This window comes from Rhinopithecus roxellana, chromosome 8, assembly GCF_007565055.1.
Source record: "Rhinopithecus roxellana isolate Shanxi Qingling chromosome 8, ASM756505v1, whole genome shotgun sequence".
Taxonomy (NCBI): domain Eukaryota; kingdom Metazoa; phylum Chordata; class Mammalia; order Primates; family Cercopithecidae; genus Rhinopithecus; species Rhinopithecus roxellana.
In genome coordinates this window covers 122,003,836-122,029,826 of record NC_044556.1, presented here as the reverse complement: position 1 = coordinate 122,029,826, position 25,991 = coordinate 122,003,836, and the positions used below count along the sequence as shown (strand labels likewise).

Sequence of the window (25,991 nt, the reverse complement as noted above, 5' to 3'; positions counted from 1 at the left end):
TAAATTATGTATTTTACAGAAGATGCTCATTGCCGTTCTGGAAGCCAAAATGAAATATCATCAACTTCTAAAGAAGAATGTCAAGGTGATGGGAGAGGCTTCACAAACTATCATCAGAAGTAACCTTGTTATGTTGAGGAAACACTTCAAAACCAGTGGAGCAATTCCCTAGGAAGAAAGCAGAACCCTGGATACCATCTAGCACTGTGCTCCTGCCGAGTTGACACTTAATAAAATTCAAAGATGAAGAAGTCAGAAAACAGGACAAAGAAAAGGATAAAGACTAACATTTTATATAGTGCCTACCATGCGCCAGGAGCTAAAGACTTCATGAATTACCTCCTTCAATATTCACAGCAATCAGAAAAGACAGATATAATTATTAACCTCATTTATTTATTTTATTTTATTTTATTTTATTTTATTTTATTTTATTTTATTTTTTTCCAAGACAGAGTTTCGCTCTTGTCACCCAGGCTAGAGTGCAGCTCACTGCAACCTCCACCTCCTGTCTCAAGCAATTCTCCTGTCTCAGCCTCCTGAGTAGCTGGGATTACAGGCACATGCCACCAAGCTCAGCTAATTTTTGTATTTTTAGTAAAGACGGGTTTCACCATGTTGGTCAGGCTGGTCTCTAACTTCTGACCTCAGGTGATCCACCTGCCTTGGCCTCCTAAAGTGCTGGGATTACAGGCGTGAACCACCATGCCCGGCCAATCCCATTTAATAGAGGATAAAAGTGAAGCACAGAGAGGTTAAGTAACTCATGCCCATGACTAAATAGCTCAAAAATGGTGGATTCAGGATTCCAACCTAAGTCCTAGGACTCCAGAGCCCATGGTCTTGTCCATTACTCTTCAAGGATGATTCATCCCATGAAGCACAGAGAGACTCCTTTAACTTTTTAAATTCTCCCCATAGAAAACAGATGTGTATATGTACATTTTTTCGCAAAACTATGGAAATTGTGTATGTTAATCACTTAACCCCATCTAAGTTATGCAGGTAATTGTTCAAAAAATAGTTTGTAAAAGTGAATAGATTAATTACAGTTGTTTTCAATATAAGGAAGAAAGAGAACAGGATGCTATGAAAATGTTTCAGGAACCCTAATCCAGAAGGAAGACTTAGACAGGCAAAGGTGTGTGAGAATGGCCATGGAGAAGATGAAGTTTGCCAGGAACAGGAACATGTGTGAAGGCGAGGTAGAAGTGCAGGCAATTAGTGGTGATAAAAGTAAAAGAAAGTCAGTGCAGAAACTGAGGAGTATGATCCTGAGACAAAGCTAGAAAAGTAGAGAGGGGCCACATCAAGCAGATCCTTGCAATTCTGTTAGGTATTTAGGCTACTGAAGCAATTCAGATGGAATGGAAATAATGGTGGCTTCTACTGGGATGACAGCCATGGAAATGGAGAAAAGTGGGCACATTCATGACATGCCAGGCAAAATATTAATTCCAATTTTTAAAGTACTTGCAAATTAAAGGAGATTACTAGATAGCTCAATAAAATAGGCAAAGAATATGATTCAATTCATAAAAAAGTAAGAGTCAATAAGCAGAAGGAAAAACTGTAAAGTGATCTAATGCAAAGAAAAGCAGTAACTATCATGTTGGCAAATTGCTATGATTTTTTTATAAGACTTACTACAGGTGAAGGTATACTGAGATTAGCACAATTTAAACTTGTTGAGGGGTATCAACAAGAGAAATCTTTCTGGAAAGCAATTTAGCATTACATATCAAAAGTCTTGCGCGCGTGCACACACACACACAGACGGAGAAAGAGACAGAGATCTCAACCTAATAACCTCAGAGAATTCTGAACTACAATGATAAGGCCATTCATCACAGCATTAGTTGGAAAAGCAACAATAAGATAAACAAATAAAACTATAAACTACCTAGTATCCGATGACGTTAAATAAATGAAGGTAGATCCACTTATGTGATGTAATGTAACCATTTTGAATCACATTTTTAATAATAGCTAATGACATGGTAAGGTATTTACAACACTAAGCAAAGAAAAGTAGGCTACTAAATATATAATGTGATTATGCACAAGCATAGTGTTTTGGTTTGGATATTTCTTCCCTCCAAATTCATGCTAAAATTCAATCCCCAATGTGGCTACATTGACCAGTCGGGCTTTTAAGAGGTGATTGGGTCATGAAGGCTCTGCCATCATGAGTGGATTAATCCATTCATGGATTAATGGATTAATAGGTTATCATGGGAGTGGGACTGGTAGCTTTATAAGAAGAGGACTAGCAACCTGAGCTAGCATGCTACCACACTCAGTGCCCTTACAATATGATTGATACCCTGTACCACCTTGGGACTCTGCACAGAGTCCCCACCAGCAAGAAGGCCCTTACCAGAGGCAGACCCTCAACGCTGGACTCCTCAGCTTCCATAACTGTAAGAAATAAATTCTGTTTCTCTATAAATTCCTTTTCTGTATAAAGAAATAAATCCCTTTTCTGCATACCCAGTTTCAGGTATTCTGTTACAAACAACAGAAAATGAACTAAGACACTTCCACACACACATGCACATACACACAGAGTCACACACCACCATATACCCTTGATATTTTTCAAGGATATAGCCCAATCTTACAAATACCAACATTCTTGAGTAATATGGTAGCATATAATATTTCTCTAAACTTGTAAGGACTTGGATCAAGGCCTCCCTGAAATGTGGCTTCTGTATGGTCACCTGGGGTCACTGTGCACATTACCTTCATAGCATGCACAACATATATTAGTGTCTTAGCAAGATAACAAACTACAGTACTTCATGGAACCATCATAATCACAAGATCTCATATATGTTAAATCTTCCATCGCTGCAAGTCTGCTGTCTCTGCATAGAAAAAGATTTGCACAATACTAAAAAGTGTTAATAGCAATAATTATTTGAATAATGCATAATTTTATTTATCTACATTTTCCAAATATTTCTACAGTGGATATAGATTATGTTCATAACATCATAAAAGCATAGAAACCTGACTGCTTTGGTTACCTCAAAAATCATCACCAGTATCTCTACGAGGTCCTCAATCTCTCATCCCCTTACTGGCTCTTATCTGAATCCTGAGATGTATGCTCACCTGGGGGCTTATTTCATGAATTATTGCAAGATACAAATGGAGCTCATACTTCTCATTTTGGAAACATTCTCCAGAAAAAGCTCTATTATACCAGAACCCCTCTTGACTCTCTGAAAGTCCTGCAAGTTATTTTTTGTGAGGCTTATAAAAGCCTTCAGAGTGGAAGAGATGGCTGATCAATTCCAGTCCTTCTTGACTAGTGCAAACCTGAGTGATGTATCTGACACCAACCATTAGCTTGCCCTAGGCCACCAAGACAATCAATTCCCCTGCACTCAGACAGCCTCCCAAGCTATTCAATGACAGCCACACTATTATAGAATCACTTTGCCTCAGAGAAGTAACTACGCAAGCAATTGAGGTCTACCAAGGAAGACTGGGATGCCTTTAACAACATTTAGAAAACAGATTACAGCAGAAAGTTATTTTTAAAACCATCAAATAGTGGCAATATAAATATTTATTCAGAAACTAAACACTTGATAGCTGAAGGACCCCAGGCCAGTACATGGCCATCATTAAGTCAGGGAAAGGCCAAAATGACAAGAATATCCCATGAAGTAGAGACATCTAAGAATGCCTCCAATCTACTGGCCTTGGCAGGAGGATTGATCTGTGTGCATGCGTGTATCTCCTGATCTTTCCAAGCTTACTGCCCATGGGCTCAATTCTACCAGAAAAGGAATCTGTAAGAGCCACATTTTGTACCTACAATTGAGACAAGTGGAAGTCAATAAGCCTAAATTCTAAGCAGAACAAAAGAAAAAGAGAACACACTAAAAGAACTACCATTATGGAGACAAAGGAGGAAAAACCTTGAAGAGACACTAAGCAATGTAAGATTTAGGCATCACTGAATGGCATTAACGAAACAACTGGTTTGGTTACTAGGTGGTTGATATTGAACTGATTGTGGGAGTATAAGAGTCAAAATCTTGGTTTTAACTGCTGGCTTTCAAATATAAAATATATAAATATATATAAATAGTCCCAATTCTTCTTATATATAAATAGTCCCAAATATATAAATAGTCCCAATTCTTAAGATACATACATAGAGAGGTTTAAAAAAAAAAAGTCCTACTGACGTTTAAAATGATTTCTGATTAGGCTTTCTACCACTCATTTCATTATCTCATTTAATCTTATAATGAGATTATTTCATGATCTCATTCAAACTGTGCCCTGCTCAGTTTGCATCTCCCTTTACTTAGCTTTAAAACATACTTAACTTTGATTGCTCAATTCAATCCCTCACCTCTCTTCTATGTCTCTTATTTGATGTGTAATCACCATTTCTTCAATCATTTATACCATTACAATTGTCAATCATTTTTGCACTTTTTTAATTTGAATGTCAAATTAAAAGCCTACAGTTGTAAGAATACGGGAGTTATTATTTGTCAGAGTAATCAGAATATTAACTATGTATGCCCAAATAATATTGATGTGGAAGATGTCATCTTTAGGCCTTTATTCCTCTAATTATTAATTAAATAACCTATAAATTGGTTTATAGAGAGTCAAGGGATTAAGGATTTGCTATTCGCTATAATAACTACATTCCTAAATTTATGTCACATCAGTCATTCATTGTGCAACTGCTACAGTCCAGCTCCATGCTCAGTTTATGTCATAACACCTGATATTAGAAACCACATAGTCTTGAGTGGCAGGTTGCCTGTACAGATAAATAGTCATATAAGAGAAATATTTTTAAAAACCAAGGGGAAATATGAAGAAATAAATACATAAACCAGGTATGAGAGGTCCTCTGAGGATTTGATGCTTACATTATAATAGTGAAACTTGTAGTCAAAGCTATACATTTATTATACAGCAAATTAGTTCTAAATAGCTTATTATTCAACTTGCATTGAATATCCTTTTTTTTTTTTTCTAAGACAGAGTCTCACTCTGTTGCCCAGGCTGGAGTGCAGTGACACATCTTGGCTCACTGCAACCTCCACCTCCTGGGTTCAAGCAATGCTCCTTTCTCAGCCTCCCGAATAGTTGGAACTATAGGCACCTACCACCACGTCTGGCCTGCATTGAGTATTCTTAAATAATAAAGAAGATTCAATGGAGAAACAACACAATATACATGACTTTAGGAATGAAAACCTTCAACATTTAATTCAAGGCAAATATTTTAATTATATATGTTCTGAGAGAAAGCAGGAAAACATGTTTTAATAAGGTCCAATGTTATAAGTGTTATTTAGGGTAGTGATTAATTATTTTGGTGGAACCTCAATATAAAAATTTAATTTCAGTATGGATCACATTTTCCTAGAGGAAAAAAAAAAAAAAACACTTGGAAGACATTTCTATCCAACAAAACAAAAATTATACACTTCCAAAATGTATTAACAGTTTATCAGATCATAAGATCTATGCTATGCTAGTACATTTTTCTTGAAATGGTCAAGAGACCAGGCAAGATTTCTGTATCTTCAAGAGGAACAAGTTTGATGCCTCCAGCAAAAACTGGAGTTATTAGGTAACCATCTGTTCATAATTCCATACCAAACCTCACTAAGAAAATAAAATCAGAACAAAATTTCTTCTATACTTATCACTTGACTTGATTGGTTTGGCTGACCTAAAGATAAGGGTTTTTATGAAAAAGCTATAAACCTTTAAATGCTGGGTGCTTGCTACAAGCCAAATAGAAATAATGAATTTTAGCACTCATAAAAGCATTCAATTTTTTAATTTCATTTTCTGTGAATTAACCACCCACCCAACACAACAAAATCCCTAGCCATCCTTTGTTTTTGTATAGCATAGTGTTGGATTTATTCAGGATATGAGAAGACACTCATCTGTGCACAACACATTTGCTATGAAAAAAAATTTTTTAAACAGATGTATTTGTAGAAAAATTTACAAAGGTGATTGAAGATGAGAAGCAATTCTAATATAAAGAGATCAAGAAATAGTGACTGTTTTCTAAGTTGCACAGGGGTTAATGGGAAAGTTCCTTATGGGGTGTTCTACATTGGCATATGAGTGGCATATGAGAAGTCAAGGAAGGTCAAAGTGAAGTTGGCAGGAAGGGGAAAGGAGTGCCAGATCCCAACTAGGCAGACTGGGACCAAGTGGGCTAGTGTTAGGCCTCCTTCTCCAGGTGGGCAAATACTTAATCTAGAAACCTCAAATATTTTCCACAAAGAGCAGAAGTGGTGAGGTATAAGATGGAAAAACTTTTAAACAGAGAAATGAAGAGAACTCTAGTGTTATTTATGAAATGCTAAGGAATAAAAACAAAAAAGTCCTCACCTAAGAAACAAGGAGAGTAGAAAAACAAAAACAAAATAAAAAGTCCAACCTTGAGTGAATAAAACTGGGTGCCGCAGAGTAGTCAAAAGAGCTTATTACTTAAGTAATTCAGAAAACATCCAAAAAGGAAGTCAGGGTGGGTTGACATGGTGGCAAAACAACACCTGAAGATCATAATCAGATTTTCATCTCTCTCTTCCCAAGTTTATCTCTGGTAGACACATTAATGAGCAGTTAAAATGGAAAAAAAGAAAAAAAAACTTCAAAACAGAAAGTGGGAGAAAAATCAGGGACCATGGTAAATTATAAATTAAGAACCAATTATAAAGATTACAAATCCTTTAATGAGTTTTAAGATTAAAAGATGAGATTCTATCACATTAAAACTGAGTCCCAGGACTGAATTTCCTATAATACCCAACAAAAGTTTCAGACTTTAATAACCTGTCTGATTTGAAGCCTGGGCACCAAAGCCTATTACATTAGACATGTATTATATGCAAAGCACAGCACAGAGTTTGACTGGATGGCAACCATTAGGAGGTGAAATGCAAGTATTTTCATACAGCATAAAAACTACAGCACATCTATATAAACCTAAAAGAAAGTCCTAAATAGTATGATGCTTTGAAGCCATTTTCCTTCATCCTACTTCAGACAAACTGACCGTCACCTACTGAATCAATGAGATATAATTCATTTTTTAATTATTCATTCAATAATTATTGTTGAAAACCAGGCTGTTTTAGGGGTGACACAGCAATGAGCTTAATAAGCCAAGTTCTTATTCTCATGGAACTTGTATTCTCAAGGCCCCTTAATTATCTTACCACCACCACAACAACAACAGATATAAATAATATAATTAATATATTAATAGTAATATATACTGCAAAGAAAAATAAAGTTTGGTAAGTAGATGAACAATGGTGTGTGTGTGTGTGTGTGTGTGTGTGTGTGTGTGTGTGTGTGTGTGTGTTTGGGGGAGGGCTATGCAACTGTAAACAGAAAAGTCAGAGAAAGACTCTGCTTTATGGGGCATCTGAATAGCAGAGACCTGAAGGAAGCAATGGTTTTATCTTGGGGCAGATCATTTCCCACATTAAGAATGAGAAGTGCAAAGGCTCTACAGTCATGTTTCCTTGGCCTGCTAAATAAACAAGGAATCCAGTGCAGCTGGAGAGGACCGAGAGGAGGAGAGAAAGAGGAGGAGATGAGTTTAGATATGAAAAGCTGGGGGCAAGACTGTGTAGGGCCTTGGAAGCCATGGTAAGGACTTGGATTCACTTGTTTAGTTATGTGTATTCAGAGCCAGATATTTACCTAATAAGCCACAAGATTAAGCATTTCTTCTAACAGCACTTCTTAATGGAAAATCTTTCCCTTTCTTTCCTTTTTTTTTTTTTCTTTTTTGGAAATGAAGTCTCACTGTTGTCGCCTGGGCTGGAGTGCAATGGTGCGATCTCGACTCACTGCAACCTCTGCCTCCTGGGTTCCAGCAATTATCCTGCCTCAGCCTCCTGAGTAGCTGAGACTATAGGCACCCCCTACCACGCTCAGCTAATTTTTGTATTTTTAGTAGAGATGGGGTTTTACCACGTTGGCCAGGCTTGTCTCAAACTCCTGACCTCAGGTGATCCACCTGCCTCGGCCTCCCAAAGTGCTGAGATTACAGGCGTGAGCCACCACTCCTGGTCCTTTCCCTGTATTTCTAATAACTGCCTAAGGTATATATTTTTTTCTCCCCTTGCAAAACTTTTTTTTTTTTCTAAACAGGAAAAAAATCAATTAATTAGTATGATAATGATCCAAGAATGTGGTTTCCCAAGAGGCCAGTAAATGGCACAGTTGCTAAACTGTGGTTAAAAAAAACCAAGATGTTCCTCTCGGTGCTTCCTGAAAAGACCTTCAGCGTCCTGTGATGATGCACTGGAGAAGAGGAGGTAAGGAAAAGCAGCTGAAAAGAGATGCCCACCAAAATAACTTCAAAGTTGAGATGTCCCTGGCATGAAGCCAAATAGCTCATAAAGCTCTAATGTTCCTGTCTTATCCTCCAGTGCCCCAGAAACAACAGTGAGAAAATATCGGGGAAGAAATGCATTCCCCCAGGTTAGGAGTCTAGCTTTGTGTTTTGCTGTTTGAACACACATAAATCCCATATGTTCTTCACTGATGTTTATTTAATGCAGCTGAAGAAAAAAAATTTAAGGTTTTTACACATGAGGCATCACATGAGGTGTTGTAAATGAAAACTGTATTTTATGTTTATATATGTATATATGCTATAACAGAAATATATATATATATATATATATATATATATATATATAATTACAATATAGCTGGAATTACTTATTTTCACATTGCCTGGGGCAGTCTTTGTTTTCTCCTATTACTCCAGTGAAAGTATTCATAGCACCCCCTTTAAGTCTCAAAAATGTCCTGTACTGAACAATAAATTACATAGTCACCTTATCTATGGCTCATGTTCAAAAGGAGGCAATAAAGTCCCAGCAGACTCAACTCTAATTAGGATTATTTTGCTTTGCAAAATATTTTAATTAGACCAGTTTTTAAATAAAAGATATTGAAAGTATACCTAATAAGGCCAAAAATGAAAAACATCAAAATGCAGCACAAGGAAAAGGATAAATATTTGAAAGAAAATTTGCCTAAATTTTATCATCTTAAAATTAATGGCTAAAATACTCTTTTAAAACCAAGTATATATATTTTTGACCACTGGATAACTTTAGAACATCTAAATTGTTAGTAAATATTTATAAAATGCCTATATGTGGAGTTGGTCACTGTGTTACAGGCTAGTTAGATAAGATAAAAAACACAGTGCCTTTTACTCAAAGGAGCTTATAATCAACAAGAGGAGATATATAAACAAATAAATACAAACAAATCGCAAGGCAGTATCATAAATGCTATGATACAAATACACATAGGGTATCAACAGAAGCACTAAAAAGGGAGTTGGGAGAGAGACCAGGAAGGGACTCATAGAGGCCCTTTGGGAAGATTTTAAGGAAAACAGAATGATTGAGCTGGCTCCCTAAAAATGAGAGGGGATGGCAGGTAAACACAGGAGGGAAAGTGAGACATTCCAGACAAAAGGAATCACATCAAATGTGATTTGCCATCAAATGGCAAAGGCATGAAAAATCTTTGAGGATAGTGCAAATCATCTAGAATGGCTGAAGCAAGTGGTGGGACCAAAGATATAGCTGGGCCAGGCGCGGTGGCTCAAGCCTGTAATCCCAGCACTTTGGGAGGCCGAGACGGGCGGATCATGAGGTCAGGAGATCGAGACCATCCTGGCTAACATGGTGAAACCCCGTCTCTACTAAAAAATACAAAAAACTAGCCGGGCGAGGTGGTGGCGCCTGTAGTCCCAGCTACTCGGGAGGCTGAGGCAGGAGAATGGTGTGAACCCGGGAGGCGGAGCTTGCAGTGAGCTGAGATCCGGCCACTGCACTCCAGCCTGGGTGACAGAGCAAGACTCTGTCTCAAAAAAAAAAAAAAAAAAAGATATAGCTGGAGAAATATTCAGAGATCAGACAGGGAAGCTAAATACAACCCTAAATGATCTGAACTTTATTCTCAAGGCTCTGAGGAGTTGTTGAATAATTTTGAGGATATGGACAAAAGGTATATCTGTATTTTAGAAAAATCACTTTGCAAGCAATGGCAAAGATGAATTTGAGGGTGACCAGGCTAGAAGTAGATCAGTTAGGGGGCCACTGGAGTAATTCAGGCTTAAAAGTAATGCTCAGCGCTTTAAGTAAGAAAAGAGAATAGTTGCAGTCATCTGTAGACAGTTCCCTTAAAGAGGCTTGAGCTAGAAGTACAGATTTGGGAATCAGCAATATTTTAAGTAGTAGTTGAACTATCACAGACATGATCTGTCAAGGAGAAAATATAGTAAGAAGAGAATAAAACCAGGAGTAACCTCTGTGGGATCCCAGTGTTTAGAGGCAAGCAAAAATGGACGAATGCTCAAAGGAGGTGGAGAAGGAATAAAGAGAAAGAGGGAAGAGAGCGCATGAGAGAGAAGTGCCAGCTTTATAAAGAGAGTGGAATATGGTCTCAGGAATAAGAGCGTCCATTAGGCTTGGCAATCAGGATTCTCTCTGACCTTTGCAATAATTAACTCTATAAAATAGTGGGGCAGAAGTCAAATTTCAATTGAGGAATTAACTGCAGATGAGACAGCAAAGATGCAAAGCATAAATTACTTTTTTCCCAAGAAGGTTGACCATGAGAGGAGAAAAGTAGGGCAGCAGACGAGTCTTTGTCACTGTTTCTTTTTAAATTTGGACAGACATAGATATATTTATAAGCTGATTTTTTTAAATGTGATGGTGAAGATGATGATTCAGGACATAAAAGGCTAAAAAGAGTACATCCTCAAAGGAGGTGAGAGTACAGATAGGAAACCATCCCCTACCCCCTTGGTCAGGAATAGTATCTCAACAGAGAGGATAAGAAGGGGGTGTGGCTGTGAATACAGGTAAGTTTGAGGGATAGAAGACAAGAATCAATGTTTCATAGTGCCCATTTATGGCCCCTATTTTCTCTGCGAAATCTTCATTGAAAGTGAGGATAAAAGTGATGAGTCAGGTGGCTTGAAGAGAGTGCTAAAAGTTTAACATCATTATCATGGAGAACACAGGAGGTTGCTAATTACTAAGATACTGAAGCACTGCTGGACGGCAGTTGAAATTGGACTAAGAAGAAGATCACCAGTTCACACAAATAGACAAATATCTCCAAGCTCTTCAGAAGCCTGTGGGGAAAGGAAAATAAAGACAAACGGTAAATTTTAGCAGTCCTGGAGTTTCAACAGGTGGCCAAGTTAATCCAAGTGGAACTGAAGTAATAGATAAGAAAACTAATGATGGATGTACATCTGCTCACCCATACACCTTATGGGCTCTAAGGTTTAATGCTGGAAGGGGAAATAACAGGAGGCTCCCACTTTAGCAGCAAGGCCCAGACACATTTTCCAACCTAGACATGTCAGCAGTGAAGTGGACACTACATTTCAAACCTTCAAAATAGAGCTTTTCCATTAATTTCCCAATTGGCTTAAAATCTAAAGAGGATGAAGGGGGTGATCAGCATTCTGCAGGCCCTTTAAGGTTTATAATTTCCTAGTAAAACATTTTTTGATGACAATAAGAGCCAGAAGTCATGAAACTATGATGCTAGCTCAGACTGAATGGAGAGCAAAGATTTCAAGGAAAAGTTGCTTTTAGGCATTGGACATGATATCTGCATGGACATTGAATATTTCCAAGTTGAAGGTGAACTGGGGATGGAGAGGAAAAATGTAAGCCAGGTTCTAAAGATCCTGATGAATGCAAGGGAGTGACCTGGAACTTGGTGGTGACAGTGAATATAAGGAACAGGTACAGCTGGCACCACCTGGGCCTTAATGGAAGGCTATGAGAAAGTGAAGGAATAATCTTTGGAAGCCACAAAAGGAGAAGTGGGCAAATGTCATACCCAATAAAGGCCCTCAGATTTTTCCAGTTTGGGCTAGAATAAATATCCTTCACTGAAGAAAGCTAAAGGGTAAACAGTAACCTCAGGGGAAAAGCTAGATTTTATGTTTATCTAAGGCAAACTATAAAATGTTTTGAGAAGATAGTAAAAATATATAGAAGACCAATCCAAGGAGCATAATGGAAAGGGTGGAGAGCAAGAATAGAAGCCAAAATGTGTCTGGGAACAAGCTGTCTCATCCCATGCCATCAGAACTGACTGTTGGCTTTCCAGTAGGTTGGATAAAATGGGAAAAGATAAAAAAAAAAAAAAAAAAAAAAAAAAGATTCATGCATACCATAAACACTTTATATAACTTAAAACATAAATGTCCACACATGTGCCAATCTTTTGATGTAAGGCCAAGGTCTGTTCTCTGCATATGGATCTGCTGATTGGAGTTATGCATCTTCTGTCTTACATAAACCACATCCTTCATCTATGATTTCCAGTTTTGCTTTCTTTACAGTGGAGGGAGAACCTGAAGATACTTGTGAAATAATTTGAATGCCAAACCTATCCAGATTTTATAATCCCCTCCTCACACACACACACATTCTTTTGCCATTATCCTGCCTACACCCAGTCAATAGCAAAGCTTTTGCAGCTAACATTTATCAAGTCTTCTCACAGCATTCAGTTTAGTTTTCATAGAAACAAAACTCAAAGTCTTTTTTGCATTGGATCAGTTTAATTACTCTGTTTATTCAAAGTATATTATTCAAATAAGTGCGACTGGCTAAATGGGTTTGGGAACAAACGCAGCACAAGTGTCCCTTGTAAAGAAGAGAGGTTAATTGGTAGGAGTAAGAGACATGGACAACCTAAAGAGAAGCCTCTGGCTAAACACATCTGTGTGCTGAGAGTGGCAATCCTTAGGGTTAGTAGGAAACTCAGTATCAGTTAATCTTGAAAGTCAGCAAAGAGATCAATTAAGAGAGCTTTAAATGTACAAGGGACACGATAGGTTGCATTTTGAAAAGTAGGTGAGGGTAGCAGGGATGAGAACTGTTAGCAACTGACTTCAGCTTTCCAAGAGGTGAGCCGGTAGAAAGATTGATTTTTTTCAACTCCATGTGCATTCTTCTTTCTGTCGCTCAGTCCCTTAACTCCTGTGGCTCTTCTTGTTTTGGAGAAGAAAAACCAGGAGTTTAGGAAATGAGGTGGAAGAGCAGTAGGAGCTCTAGAAAAGGGGTCTAAAACTCCCAGTCACCTCTGGGTCCCAAACTAGTTCTATTTACTGCTTTTCTTTCAGCCTTCACATCTAGGAATTCGGCCCACTTGCCTCTTCTCCTATGTACATCTGTTCTTTACCTGAGCCCTTCTGTCAGGTAAATGGGAACTAATATTCATATTCATTCTAATTCTCTGTCCCTCTCATTCTCTCTCTTTCTTCCCACTGGTTTTTCAGAAAGGTAACGCCTCGTAACCATCCATAAAGGGAAGGATAACAAAACTAACAAAAACAGAATTATCCATAGATTGGAGAAATATTAAAAGCATGAGTGTTAACTGTCAGGGGGCTAGACCTACCCTACTGTAAACACCATCACTAATTCTCTTTTTGTGTTTTTCAATACAAGATATTCCTTTCATGAACTGAGAAATTCAGCACATGTTCTCCATATTCCTCAGTGAGGAGTCCTCCTACTTGGGAAGTCTTACCCCAGGACTCTACAGCATAGATTTAATAGATATTCAGGGTAGATAATATCTATTAATATTTATGTTATTTATTAATATCTATTTATAAATATATATTAATATTTATGCAGGCTGCAGGCTTTGGCACTGGATCCTCCCCACTCCTAGGCCCTCTTCCCTCCCCTCCTCACCACTTCTTAATTAGTTAACTTCTCTTCCTGCAACTGAATTCTATTGTACCTCTTTTGGAAAATCTTTTCAACACTTCCCTGCTGCTAAAATGGCAATTTATGGATCACCCACCATTTATTGAGCACTTAAACTATGGTTAATCAGTGTGTTAGGTGACCCATAGGTTTCAGGCATCATCTTGTTTAATCCTCACTAAAGTGGTATTACTATTATCATCACCATCCTCATTTGACAGATAAATTAACAAGACTAGAGAGGTTAAACCCAGGGTCACACAGAAAGTATCAGAGCCAGGATTTCAATCTAGGTCACTGAAACTCCAAGGCTGGATTCTTATCCACTACACTACACTGCCCCTTCCCAGAACACCCAGGCTCAGGTGGAATACATATTCGCAATTTGGGAGAATTTTCTTATTGATATACGTACTATCAATGATTTCCTTCTCTAACAATTACCCTCATCCATGCACCACAGGAAAAATAAGCTTACGTCATTTGCCTAATAGTTCGGAAATAATGTTTATTTGTTTAAGACAACAAGGGGAAAATCAGCCAAAGAAATATACTCTTTCTAAACCACCGTATTAGGAATGATAGAAGACGGTGTGTCTGCCCTCCATGAAAGCAATTCCCACTCAGTATTTTCCACAACCCTTCCCTGTAGGCAAACACACAACATCTATAACAAAGTGAGGGTCAGGGAAAGAGAATCACGCAATGAGATAGAGAACGTTGGTAAACCAAAGCCATGTACTGGAAAGTTAAATAATTCCAACTTACTTTTTTGGTACACTTCTTCACAGTGTTGATTAATTCTTGTATTACCAGATCCACACTCTTCAAAGAAGGTCCTTTCAACTTTACAATCTGTTTCTTGACTATCGCTTCAAATGCCATGTCTGGAGTAAACAATCCTGTCCTGAAGGTAAGAAAGCAAGCAGACCATGAGATTTTTTAAATTGAGTAATATTTAAAAATCTTTTGAAAAATGTTTAAATTAACATCCTTTTTAAATTAAGCATGTAATAGACTAAGTTTAAAAGTTACATAGTGATTTGTTCCATCCACAGCACTGCTATAATAATATCTTTAATACTGCTAAGCCATAATAAGTTCCAATCTATGGAAGATTAGTATTAGCTGAAAATAGTGCCCAAAATGTTTATATGGCACATCATGTGACCCTTAACTAATATTTAACTGTAATTTGTCTTATCTCGCTGTTTCACAGCAATAAAAAGAAATGCTACAATAGAAATGGTGTTCTCAATTTAGATTTCTATTTCTAAAAGATTCCAAAATCAATTCCCTTTCCTTTGTGGAACAGCCAGTGAGCTTCACTTTTTATACACTAAAATAGTAGATTATACAATTTATCCATTCCAGGACAGCTATATTACTGTGAGCCTGACAGTTCCCACTCTGAGGTCCTGGGGCACTGGGAGAATAAGACAGTAAGGGGATTTATGAATTAATTTTAATATTTCAAGATGCCTAAATTAAATAATGACTTTACAAAAATAACAAATGATAACCAAAATAACAAGTGTCTTCCTTTGGGCTCTAATTAATTCGAATTGGTGTTATAACAATGCTTCTCTCATGCTCAACAGGAACTCAGGAAAGCAGATATATACATATGCATGTGTATATGTGTTTCATAAAAAATGATTACTCAAATTTAAACAAAAGGTCAATAGAGAGAAGCTACAATAACAGGGGCCTTTGAACGCTGAGACTTGGCCATGACTGAAGGCTGGCAGGCTGCAGGCTTTGGCACTGGATCCTCCCCACTCCTAGGCCCTCTTCCCTCCCCTCCTCACCTCTTCTTAATTAGTTAACTTTTCTTCCTGGAACTGAATTCTATAGTACCTTTTTTGGAAAATGTTTTCAACACTTCCCTTGTACTATCTTGACTTGACGCTCCTTCTTATCATTTGCTTAGTACCCTATGCTCACCTGTATTTATAACTGTAGTAATCATACTATATTATAATGGTAATTTCTCTGAACTAGGTACGAATCAAATTCAAACTGTTTAGTACAATATTAAATTTTTTTCACTCTTTGACTATAATCTTTCTTCATAGTTACTTTTCTCCTCGCCTTTCGCGTAACCTATGTTTTAGTCAATTTGCCTTTGCTTATATTGTATGTCTTTGCCTTTGTCTATGATGTTCATTTCACACTCTTCACAATTTTGGTCTATTCAAATCCCACCTGTGCTTTAAAGCCCAGATGCAAAGCAAGCACTTATAGTTCCAATCTTTCCCCAGTCCTGCTGCTGAGACCTTCCTTCTTGGAAGCCCGGCATTCTATTTCACATTGCAGGAAGCTGGGCACATGTTTTAGTCCCATCACTACACAGTAGGGAGTGTTGTTACCCTATTTATCTTGATTTGCCCCATAAGGACCATCTCCCTCCCTTGCTCATAGTCAGCATTCAGTATTAACAAAACAATGAAGAAAAACAAAGCATCTCTTCCATCAAGTCCTTCATGGGCAAAGAGGGCTTCTACTACTCAAATAGCCAATGGAATCAAATGGGAAAAAAACTGTTAAACCAAGCATATTTAAAGACCTAAATAAGCATACCGTGAGTATGTCTTATGCTCAGGACATTGTGCATTTCTTAGCATCTTACAGGCAAATTTATAATAACAACCAACAATCTCCTGTTGTTAGGCATATAAATCAGAAATCGACAATTCTGAATTACTGAGATTTTGCAGTTATATTTGACAAAAGCTGCATATGGTAATGAGTTTTACAAGTGAAGTAAAAATACTGTATTTGGCTGAGTTCAAATACTGTATGACCCAAAAAATGTAATTTGGTTCCACTGCATCTATCAGATAAACATGTCCAAATACCAGATCTGCCCAGCTAAAAAGTAAAACAGTTTCTACACCAAATGTATTCTGGATTTGGTGTAGAAGAAATAGAATAGGGAGCTTAGAAATCCTATAGATGATAAAAGAAAAAATATTAGATTTGGTTATAGAGGTTTTCTCCTTTTCACTTTGTAAACTCGTATCTGCCCATACTATTTGAGATTTGTGGAGCAGATTGTCTAAATTTTAAAACAATAAATAACTCAAGCATCATAACTCCTTTGTAAAATCACTCATCACATGCACGCTCAGTATCAAGCTTTGCCTTCTGAGGGTCTGTTCCCAGCATAGTCTCAACTTGGCCCTTTGGCAGAGGCTGAGCCACAAACGATAACAGGCAGAGGCCACCTCCATATGAGGCAATCTATGTACTAGGCAACTTAAGTTTTATTTCCTTGAATTAAGGACACTACAATTCAACATATGCTCATTAAGTTATGTTTAGCCTTCTGTACATGAAATGAAGAAATAAGTATTTTAAAATCATTTGTTTTTATCATAGTTCTTTAAAGAAATTGTTATGAACTGAATGTTTGTGTTCCCCTAAAACTTCATATGTTGAAACCATACCCCTCAATGTGATGGTAGTAGGAGGTGGGGCCTTTGGGGGATAATTACATCATGAAGGCAAAACCCTCATGAATGAGATTAGTGCCCTTATAAGAAGAGGCCAGAGAGCTAACTAGCTTTCTCTCTGCCACATGAGGACAGAATGAGAAGACAGCAATGTGCAGGCTGGAAAAGGGCTCTCACCAGAACCCAACCATGTTCACACCCTGACCTAGGATTTTCAAACTCCAAAACCATGAGAAATAAATTTCTGTTGTTTATAAGCCACCTAGTCTGTGGTCATTTGTTACAGCAGTCCAAACAGACTAAGAGAGAAGGTAATTTAGAATAAACTCACTTTAAACAAGCGGAAATTCAGACACAAGTTCCACCCCACCCCCAACTCCACCCAGCTCAGGTCCCTCTGCTCTCCTGACCACATTCCTCAAGACAGTCCCAATGCATATGCATGATTCCTGGCTCCATGGGTACATGTTGTGCCCTCTCACCTCTGTACCTTTGGTCATCCCACCCCTTCCACTAGAAAGCCCTTTATCCTCCAGCCTCAACAACCTCCATTCCATCCTTCCATCCTCTCCTGTCTCATCACACTGCCACCTACTTCATATACATGCCCCCACACGTGCAAGCACACATGCACACACAACACCTCCTGGCCTGTTGAAATCATTCTCTCCACATGCCAGGATAGACTTGAAAGTAACTACCTCCATTCATCTTTCCCAATCTTGCTCCACAACATTAATCAGAATTAATCTGTCCCTTCTCCGGTGTAAGCAATGATTAATTATGAGCATGTCTGGCCTCCTTCATGAAAAACGAAGGCTCTGGAGAACGGGGTCTTGCTAATCTGCGAATCCCCTATTGTGCAGAGTACAGGCTGGAAGTGCAGAAGATGTTTTTGCTTTTTCACTTGGAAAAAACTGACTACAGCAATACAGGAAGTTACCATTAAACCCTAAAGCAGGATTTCCTGTTTCTGACTCCCACCTCTGTATTCTACCCTGTTCAATGATGAAAAGACAAGTTTCCTAGCTATTTATAAACATTAATTTTCTTTTGGTACCTTGAACAGATGACCAGAAAAATGTGAATCACTTGCCTGATACCATGTATGTTTTTGATTGCATAGCTTATTTCTCTTCGCAGTTCTTTCTCATTGAACTCCATCTGCAGATGCAAAATGAGCCATGGTTATGACACTTAATTCCTTTGAATAATATTGTTGAACATTACAGAATGAGAATAACCTGACTTCGTTATTAATAAGTGGATACTCATGTCTTTCCTAACCTAAACCCAGATGGCCAAAACATCTGTTTATATAAAGTTCAAGGCAACACAGAACACTAGGGATTTTGGGGAGTTTAGGAGCAGTGGATTTTAACTCTATTATAGATATGGAGTGCTATGCATAAGGATGCCTTCTGGACATAAATCTAGCCATTCATTTGAAATGTATAATTCTTCATTCTTTTGCTAAATATGGTAAATTTGAAGGCACAGGAGAATGCATAAATGAGGGTATCACCTGATATGCAGTAGCAGTACAGATGTCCTGAAATTAACACTGGCTGTCTTTTCTCCCTGGCCACTTAAACCATTTGAGTTAAAGACCTCTTTGTAAAAGAAAATTAGTGCTATTTTAAAAAGACAACACAGGATAGATTACTGTACAAATATTTCTCAGAAGCCCAAGGTACCATAAATCTACTTGGAAGTAGGATCAAAGTGTCACAGAGCTTAGACCTCGAAGGGGTGGCCAGAGAACACTGAGTTCAGCCCTGACTTCTGAGATTTGGCATCTCCAGCTTCACTGTCTGTCTACTTCTCCCTCATACTTTATGTCCTAGAATGACGAATTGCTCTAGGTCTCTACACACAACCAATGGCTTCATAGTTCAGGGCCTTTATCATTCCTCTCCTGTCTGGATCACCCCCTCCTGTAACCTACCTCTTCCTGCTTAACTAGCTGCTCATCCTTCCAAACTCAGCTCAGAAGCCTGGCTCCCTCACACAGTTGAGCTGGGATTCATGTCTGTGGGCTGTGTTTCCATAGCACTTTGTGCTGAAGTTTATCACTTTACTTAGCACATTTGAATGAAACTATCTATTTACCCATTTGCCTCCCACATGAAGACATAAGCACTCGCCTCTCTGTTTGAGACAAGTAGCATGGTCCCTAAAACCACTCAACTGCCTATTGGGCATTTTACACTTTGCACGTCCAAAGCAGAACTCCTAATTCACTTCTCCATACAAACAGAGCTTTTCCTTCATTTCCTTCATCTGATGGGCACCACCACTCACTCAGCTGTGAAAGCCAAAACCTTGGAAGTCATCTAAAAACTTATCTTTCTTCCATTCCCCCATTTCAATCGAAGCCCTAGCAACTTTATCTCCAAAACCCCAAAGCCACCCATCTGTCTCTATCCTTTCTTGCTGGAGCACTTTTACTGGAAAGCTAAAGAAATTTAATTCTCAGCATTTCTCCCTTGCACCAGCCTCTTCCAAGACCCTGTGCCTGACTGTGTGTTTACAATTTTGTATTCTTCTTCAAGGGGACCTGCAAAATTGTAGAAGCTTCAGACCCCACAGAAAACGAATCCACCCCTTGTCTGACCCACTGTACTCCTCACGTCTCTTGGCTCTTTACAATCCAGCAGGTATACTATTCTTCTAAAATCATCAACAAATCAAGTCACATTACTGCTTAAAACCCTCCTGTAACTTCTCATTGTTCAGCATAAAGACTTTACCTCAACCTAGAAAGCCTTGTGTGAACTGGACACTTCCTCCCTCTCTGAATTCATTTCACACCCCTCTCCTTCATCAGCCACATCTCTTCTTCACCTGTCATACTTTAGTGCCTTATCCGAGGTTGCTACTTCTGCCTTGAATAACCCCTTTCCCCCAGATCTTTACCCAGCTGACCTCTGCATGCCATTCTGGGCACAGTTTAAATGTCCCCTGCTCAGACAGAACTTGCCTGATTATTTCATTAAAAGTGGCTCATCCAGCCCCTTTCTCTTATATCATGTTACATAAAAACATTCGCAACTTTCTTATTTTGTCTGTTTGTTAATTTTCTCTTTCCCCACTAGACAAGCAAGGGCCTTCCCTGTCTTAATCACTGGCATCTAGAAATTTGGTGCATAGTATATGCTTAAGAAATATTTTTAAATTAATTAGACAACAAACATCATAGGAAACTCAATTAGTATTTGTGTTTGAAATGTAGCTAAAACTCATTACATAAAATCAGAATCATCAGTAAGAACACATGTTTCTCCTGAATTTCATTACCTGAATATGGAGGTTTTGTTCAAAGAACTATGTTAGTTCTATACCACTCACACAATATTTTATCAAGTTGTATAAAACAGAATACGGAAGTGAAGTGAAACTAAGGGAAAAAATAATGTTTGACACAAACCTTTACTATCTCAAAAGGAAAGCGTTCATGAAAAATACGATTGATTTTAGCACCACCTGAGAGTTCCAGGGTATCTACTTGATCCCCTGACCCTTCAATTCTCTTCTCAAAGTCCACAGCAAATTGCTGAACCATCCTGCAATTGTTAAAGAGAAATAGATTCAAGTCAAAGTTACAAGCCTTTGCACTCTTCTTTTTCTTTTCCTATGATTATTCCTTAGAATCGTTTTCCAGGTACTCTTAGTGGCACCTACTGGCAGAGTTAACACTGCACTCTATGTAGCACTCACAGTGTGATTATATGAAATACACATCATTAAGATTTTAGACATTTAATTAGAATAAATATTTAAATATATTTGTCTTTCAATGCATTCTGTTCACTTGATTGCAGTCATAAAATGGTATTTAAAGAATACTTGATGGGGCCGGGTGCAGTGGCTCATGCCTATAATCCCAGCACTTTGGGAGACCGAGGCAGGTGGATCACCTGAGGTCAGGAGTTCGAGACAAACCAGGCTAACACAGTGAAAGCCGGTCTCTACTGAAAATACAAAACATTAGCCGGACGTGGTGCAGGTAGTCCCAGCTACTCGGGAGGCTGAGGCAGGAGAACGGCGGGAACCCGGGAGGTGGAGCTTGCAGTGAGCCGAGATGGCGCCACTGCACTCCAGCCCGGGTGACAGAGCAAGACTCTGTCTCAAAAAAAAAAAAAAAAAAAAAAAAAGAATACTTGAAATAGAGAGTTAATCAATTAAACCTTATGTAGAATAGTCAAATGGACCTGGACTCCCATGACATCACAGCCACCTAGTGTCCCAAATGCTCCAGCTCTCTCACTCCCCCAACGGCACAGCCTGTCTCTCCTCACACTCATCCCTAGGTGATCTCAAGGTTGCCATAGCTTCAAGGGTTATTGAGAAATAGTTTCTCCACATCTTCCGCTTTAGCCCATAACTCTCAGAAGACAGTGGCCCATATGCTCAACTGTACTGGATGTTTATTTCCTCTTAGCTGCCTTGAACTCAACACAAACAACCTCTTAATGTCTTTCACTCCCAAACCTGCTGATCCTCCTGTATTCCCAAATCTCCCCTCATGGTGGATGACACCACCCACCCCAGGCAGGGAAGATGGGGCATCCAGCATACCTCCCTTTCCCTCACCCAACAGTTTCAGGGAGCCAACAGTTGTAGGTCATTTCTCCTCCGTTACAGTTCAGCTGCTTAAGCTTTTCCTCCTCAACCTGCTGATACTGCCTTGGTTCAGCTCTCAGCAACACCTCCCGGCATCACTGAAGGCTCCTCTAGATGATCATCCTGCTTTTGGGTTTATCTTTGTCCAGATCAGACCTCACCCTATCAGAATAACACATATTTGTGACTCCTCTACAACTAGCTCTAGCCTTGTTTTTCAATGGATCCCCACAATTTGATAATACAATCAAAACTCTTTAGCCCATCTCCCAGAATTTCATGGTCTGGCCTTGGCTGCCTCTTCAGCCCCATCTCTTACCACTCATCCCACTCACCTTCCAGCCAACCATAAGGAAGTCATTGCAGTTCCCCAAATGCACCATGCCCCTGTGCTTTTACACTTGTTTTTCTTTCTGCTCAGAACACCATTCTCTCTGTCCCTTGCTGCTTTGCCTGACTAATTTTTACATGTTCTTTAAGACCCAGATCAAGCATTGGTTCTTCCCAGAAACTTTTCATGATCCATGACTATCCAGCACCACTCCTCATTGCCCCTCCTCTGCATCTTCAGCGTATTTCCTGCAGAGCACTTGGCACAGTACATTTACATTGCTACGTCTATTAGTCACTCTCCTAAGGGCAAGGACCACGTGTTTTCTTTACCTTTTCCTGCTCAACATAATTGGGAGATTTAATAAATATTTTTTCCATGAAAGAATGAATTACCTTACACTGGCTGTGAAGAAGAAAGAAGAAGAAAGAAGAAAGAGAAGGAGGAGGAGGAGGAGAAGGAGAAGGAGGAGGAGGAGGAGAAGGAGGAGGAGAAGGAGGAGAAGGAGAAGGATGAGAAGGAGAAGAAGGAGAAGGAGAAGGAGGAGGAGGAGGAGGAGGAGAAGGAGGAGGAGAAGGAGGAGAAGGAGAAGGATGAGAAGGAGAAGAAGGAGAAGGAGAAGGAGAAGGAGGAGGAGAAGAAGAAGAAGGAGGAGGAGGAGGAGGAGAAGAAGGAGGAGGAGAAGAAGGAGGAGGAGGAGAAGGAGGAGGGGGTGAAGAAGGAGGAGGAGGAGAAGGAGGAGGAGGAGGAGAAGGAGGAGGAGGAGAAGAAGGAGGAGAAGGAGAAGAAGAGGAAGAAGTGGAAGAGGAAGAAGAAGAAGAGGAGGAGGAAGAGGAAGAACAAGAAGAACAAGAAGAAGAAGAGAAGAAAGAAAGAGAAAGAAAGGAAGGAAGGAAGGGAAGGGAAGGGAAGGAAAGAAGGAAGGAAGGAAGGAAGGAAGGAAGGAAGGAAGGAAGGAAGGAAGGAAGGAAGGAAGGAAGGGAGGGAGGGAGGGAGGGAGGGAGGGAGGGAGGGAGGGAAAAAAAGAAAGAGAAAGAAAGGAAGGAAGGAAGGAAGGAAGGAAGGAAGGAAGGAAGGGAAGGAGGGAAGAGAAAGAAAAAAACAACTATGTTCATTTGTGATTACCAGGTTTAAAACTCCAATTTAAACATACTGGAACTACTTTCAAATTCAAAATCTAAAAGGAAAAAAATTCAAACTATCTAAAACTTGTATCTTTTTATTCTCTTCCATCAAAATCATAGGTGAATGAAAAGTAACTACAAATTATTTAGGCCAAAGAAGCTAGACTATAATTGGATTTAGTTATGTTCATGTATATGCAAATTTTATTTTTTAAAAACACCTGGAGAGGTATGACATACATATTGAAACATGAAACATTTTTCAGAAAGTGTACCTCTAGCTGCTCCTTCCCCTAAACCCTATACCTCAGCTACCTGATCCATTTACTAATCCTAGAACAAATGTCACCAAAGTTCTCACAATTCTCTTGCCCTGCTCCTTCCACATGACTCTCCTACCTCACGACCTGTTTTCTCTGCAAATTCACATCCTTCCTCACATGTAACTGCCTCCTCATCTGGGCTCCCTTAATATTTTACACTTACAGAAACATAGTATTTATTAGCTTTAACACAATTGTGTTAAACTGTGTTAATTTTTATGTCCGTTTTTCCCTACTCTACTGGGACTTCTTGAGGGCAAGAATCTTATTTATCGTTCAATTCACAGAACCAAACACTGAGTGCATGAAGAGATTAGAGGAAGGAGGAAGAATAGAGAAAGTAAGGCAGGAGGAAATGATAGAAGAGAGAAAAGAAATAGGTCAGAAAGAATAGGACCATAAAGAAGTAGCTGAATCAGGCCTCTGCAAGTCAAGAATCTAGCTGTGAAAAGTTCTGTAATCTGAGTCCAATAAAGTCACAGAGGCAAGACCCAGTATTTGCAAGCAGAATAGTTTTAGCTGGATATTAAGATAATGACCTAGGGCCTAAACAGAAATAGCTTTCTCTGTAACTTGAAGAGTTTTTACAAGAGCTCAACCAAACCCAAGAATGAAAAGAAAGAATAAATTAGGAAAGAGTTATATCTGAAAAAAAAAAAAACACCTCTTTCCTTTGTATAATATTTTTGATGAGGAAATAGAGGATGAAGCAATTAATATTGTATTTAAATATTTGAGTTTTTATATTGAGTTAAATATTTAAATATTTAAATATTAAAGATTTGGGAATCTCCTCACAAAGAAAGAAATAATAGTGTGAGCTTTAAATGCCAATTGAAGGATGTTTTGATTGTCAGGCTGCAGGAGAGAAAAGGCGCCATAAGAGGTACCAAACATCATCTTCGGAGGTAGACCTCAGGTATCCTGCAGTGTGTGCTGGGCAGGGGAGCCTTCCCATTGAGAGGGACTTGACACAATTGGCAGCACAGGATAAAGGAACTGATGGCACCAGAAGGAGTCAAGGGAGAGAAGACAGTGTAAGATATAAAGAGCTAGGAATTCTCTAACAATTCTCTGCTATCCTACTCCAAGACACCACAGGAATAACTCTAGTAACCCAAAGATAAGATGGGAAGATCATGAAGGGGTGAAAAGATGCTTGGCAGTTTCACATTTGCATTTTCAAAGGGCTACATTAAAATCATTATGTAAAAGGAAAAAAAAAAAAAACTAGAGCCTTATTGTTAGCACTTTTTAATTAAATCCTTGGTTCTCATTCCACTGAAAAATGCACACAAATAAGTTACATGAAATAATTGGAATAAAGGATAATAAGTACAATTGACATCCATAGAAACAGCTGAAAATATGATATTTTCATCTGTATTTACCCACTTCTAAGACAAGGGACAAAAATTCCTGCTGGGTCATCCCTAATAGATTTACTCACTTAATCCAGTTTTAAAAACACAATGTAAATGGGCATAGCGATGCTCAATTGGTAAGTTGATAATAACAGAATAATACCAATAATTCGTGTTCAACAAAGCATAAAAATTCAAGAGTTCTTGTATATCATATAGATAGTCTCAGATAGTTTACTTGCTGCCTCTGTTATGCCTAAGAAACAACATGACAAATAGACTAAGGCAAAAGAAAACTAAAGAAATTAGTTTAAAATGCTGTGCCAAGGAAGGGAAAGGTGACCTACTGCAGCAATGCTTTGGTCTTCCTGGTTGGATCTTCTGGTTTGAAATTTTTGTAGGCTTCTACTTCATGTTCTATGGAGAGCAACTGTCCCTGTAGTTTGTTCCTGAAGTTTGGTAGGGTATCCCGAATGTGGTTGGTAAGTTGCTAAACAAAACAAAATCATACACACAGATTGAAGATTGAATCATATACACAGATTAAAGACTAACTTAGCCTCCATTGTTTTTATAATCATTCAAAATTGCAAACATTATGTCTACATTTGAGATTGACTATTATGTAGATAGGGAGAAGAAACACCAACTCCCCCCTCCACTGCCCTTCAGAGATGCTCAAAATTCCTTCATTTAGAGTCACTCACTTGAGCTATCTCTTTAAATCTGGGAAGACCCTGTTAAAATGCAGCTAATGTTACTAATGAGACTGCCCAGTAACACCTTAGTTAGCATGGATTGATTTATCAGATCTCCTACCTTGTACAAAGGAACCTTAAGTTAGAATGTGATAGAAATGAAGGACGCTAGGAGTCACAGGTGCTGCCTGGTGTTCTCAGGACTAAGTGGTTTACCACACAGGTGGAGCTCAGTAGCCAAGGTGCCAGA

General features: G+C 38.7%; 1 protein-coding gene across 6 annotated transcripts in view; it reads right to left on the bottom strand.

Moving 5' to 3' along the window:
- Positions 1-25,991, bottom strand: part of DNM3 (dynamin 3) — a 572,648-nt gene that overhangs the window by 351,330 nt on the left and 195,327 nt on the right. For all 6 annotated transcript variants that reach the window (XM_030935982.1, XM_030935983.1, XM_030935986.1 and 3 more), the window contains 4 exons: positions 25,391-25,533; positions 20,706-20,841; positions 18,372-18,439; positions 14,586-14,724 (listed from right to left, as the gene is read on the bottom strand). In XM_030935982.1, coding sequence (XP_030791842.1) covers positions 14,586-14,724; positions 18,372-18,439; positions 20,706-20,841; positions 25,391-25,533 — 486 coding nt within the window. The remainder of the gene's footprint in view (positions 1-14,585; positions 14,725-18,371; positions 18,440-20,705; positions 20,842-25,390; positions 25,534-25,991) is intronic.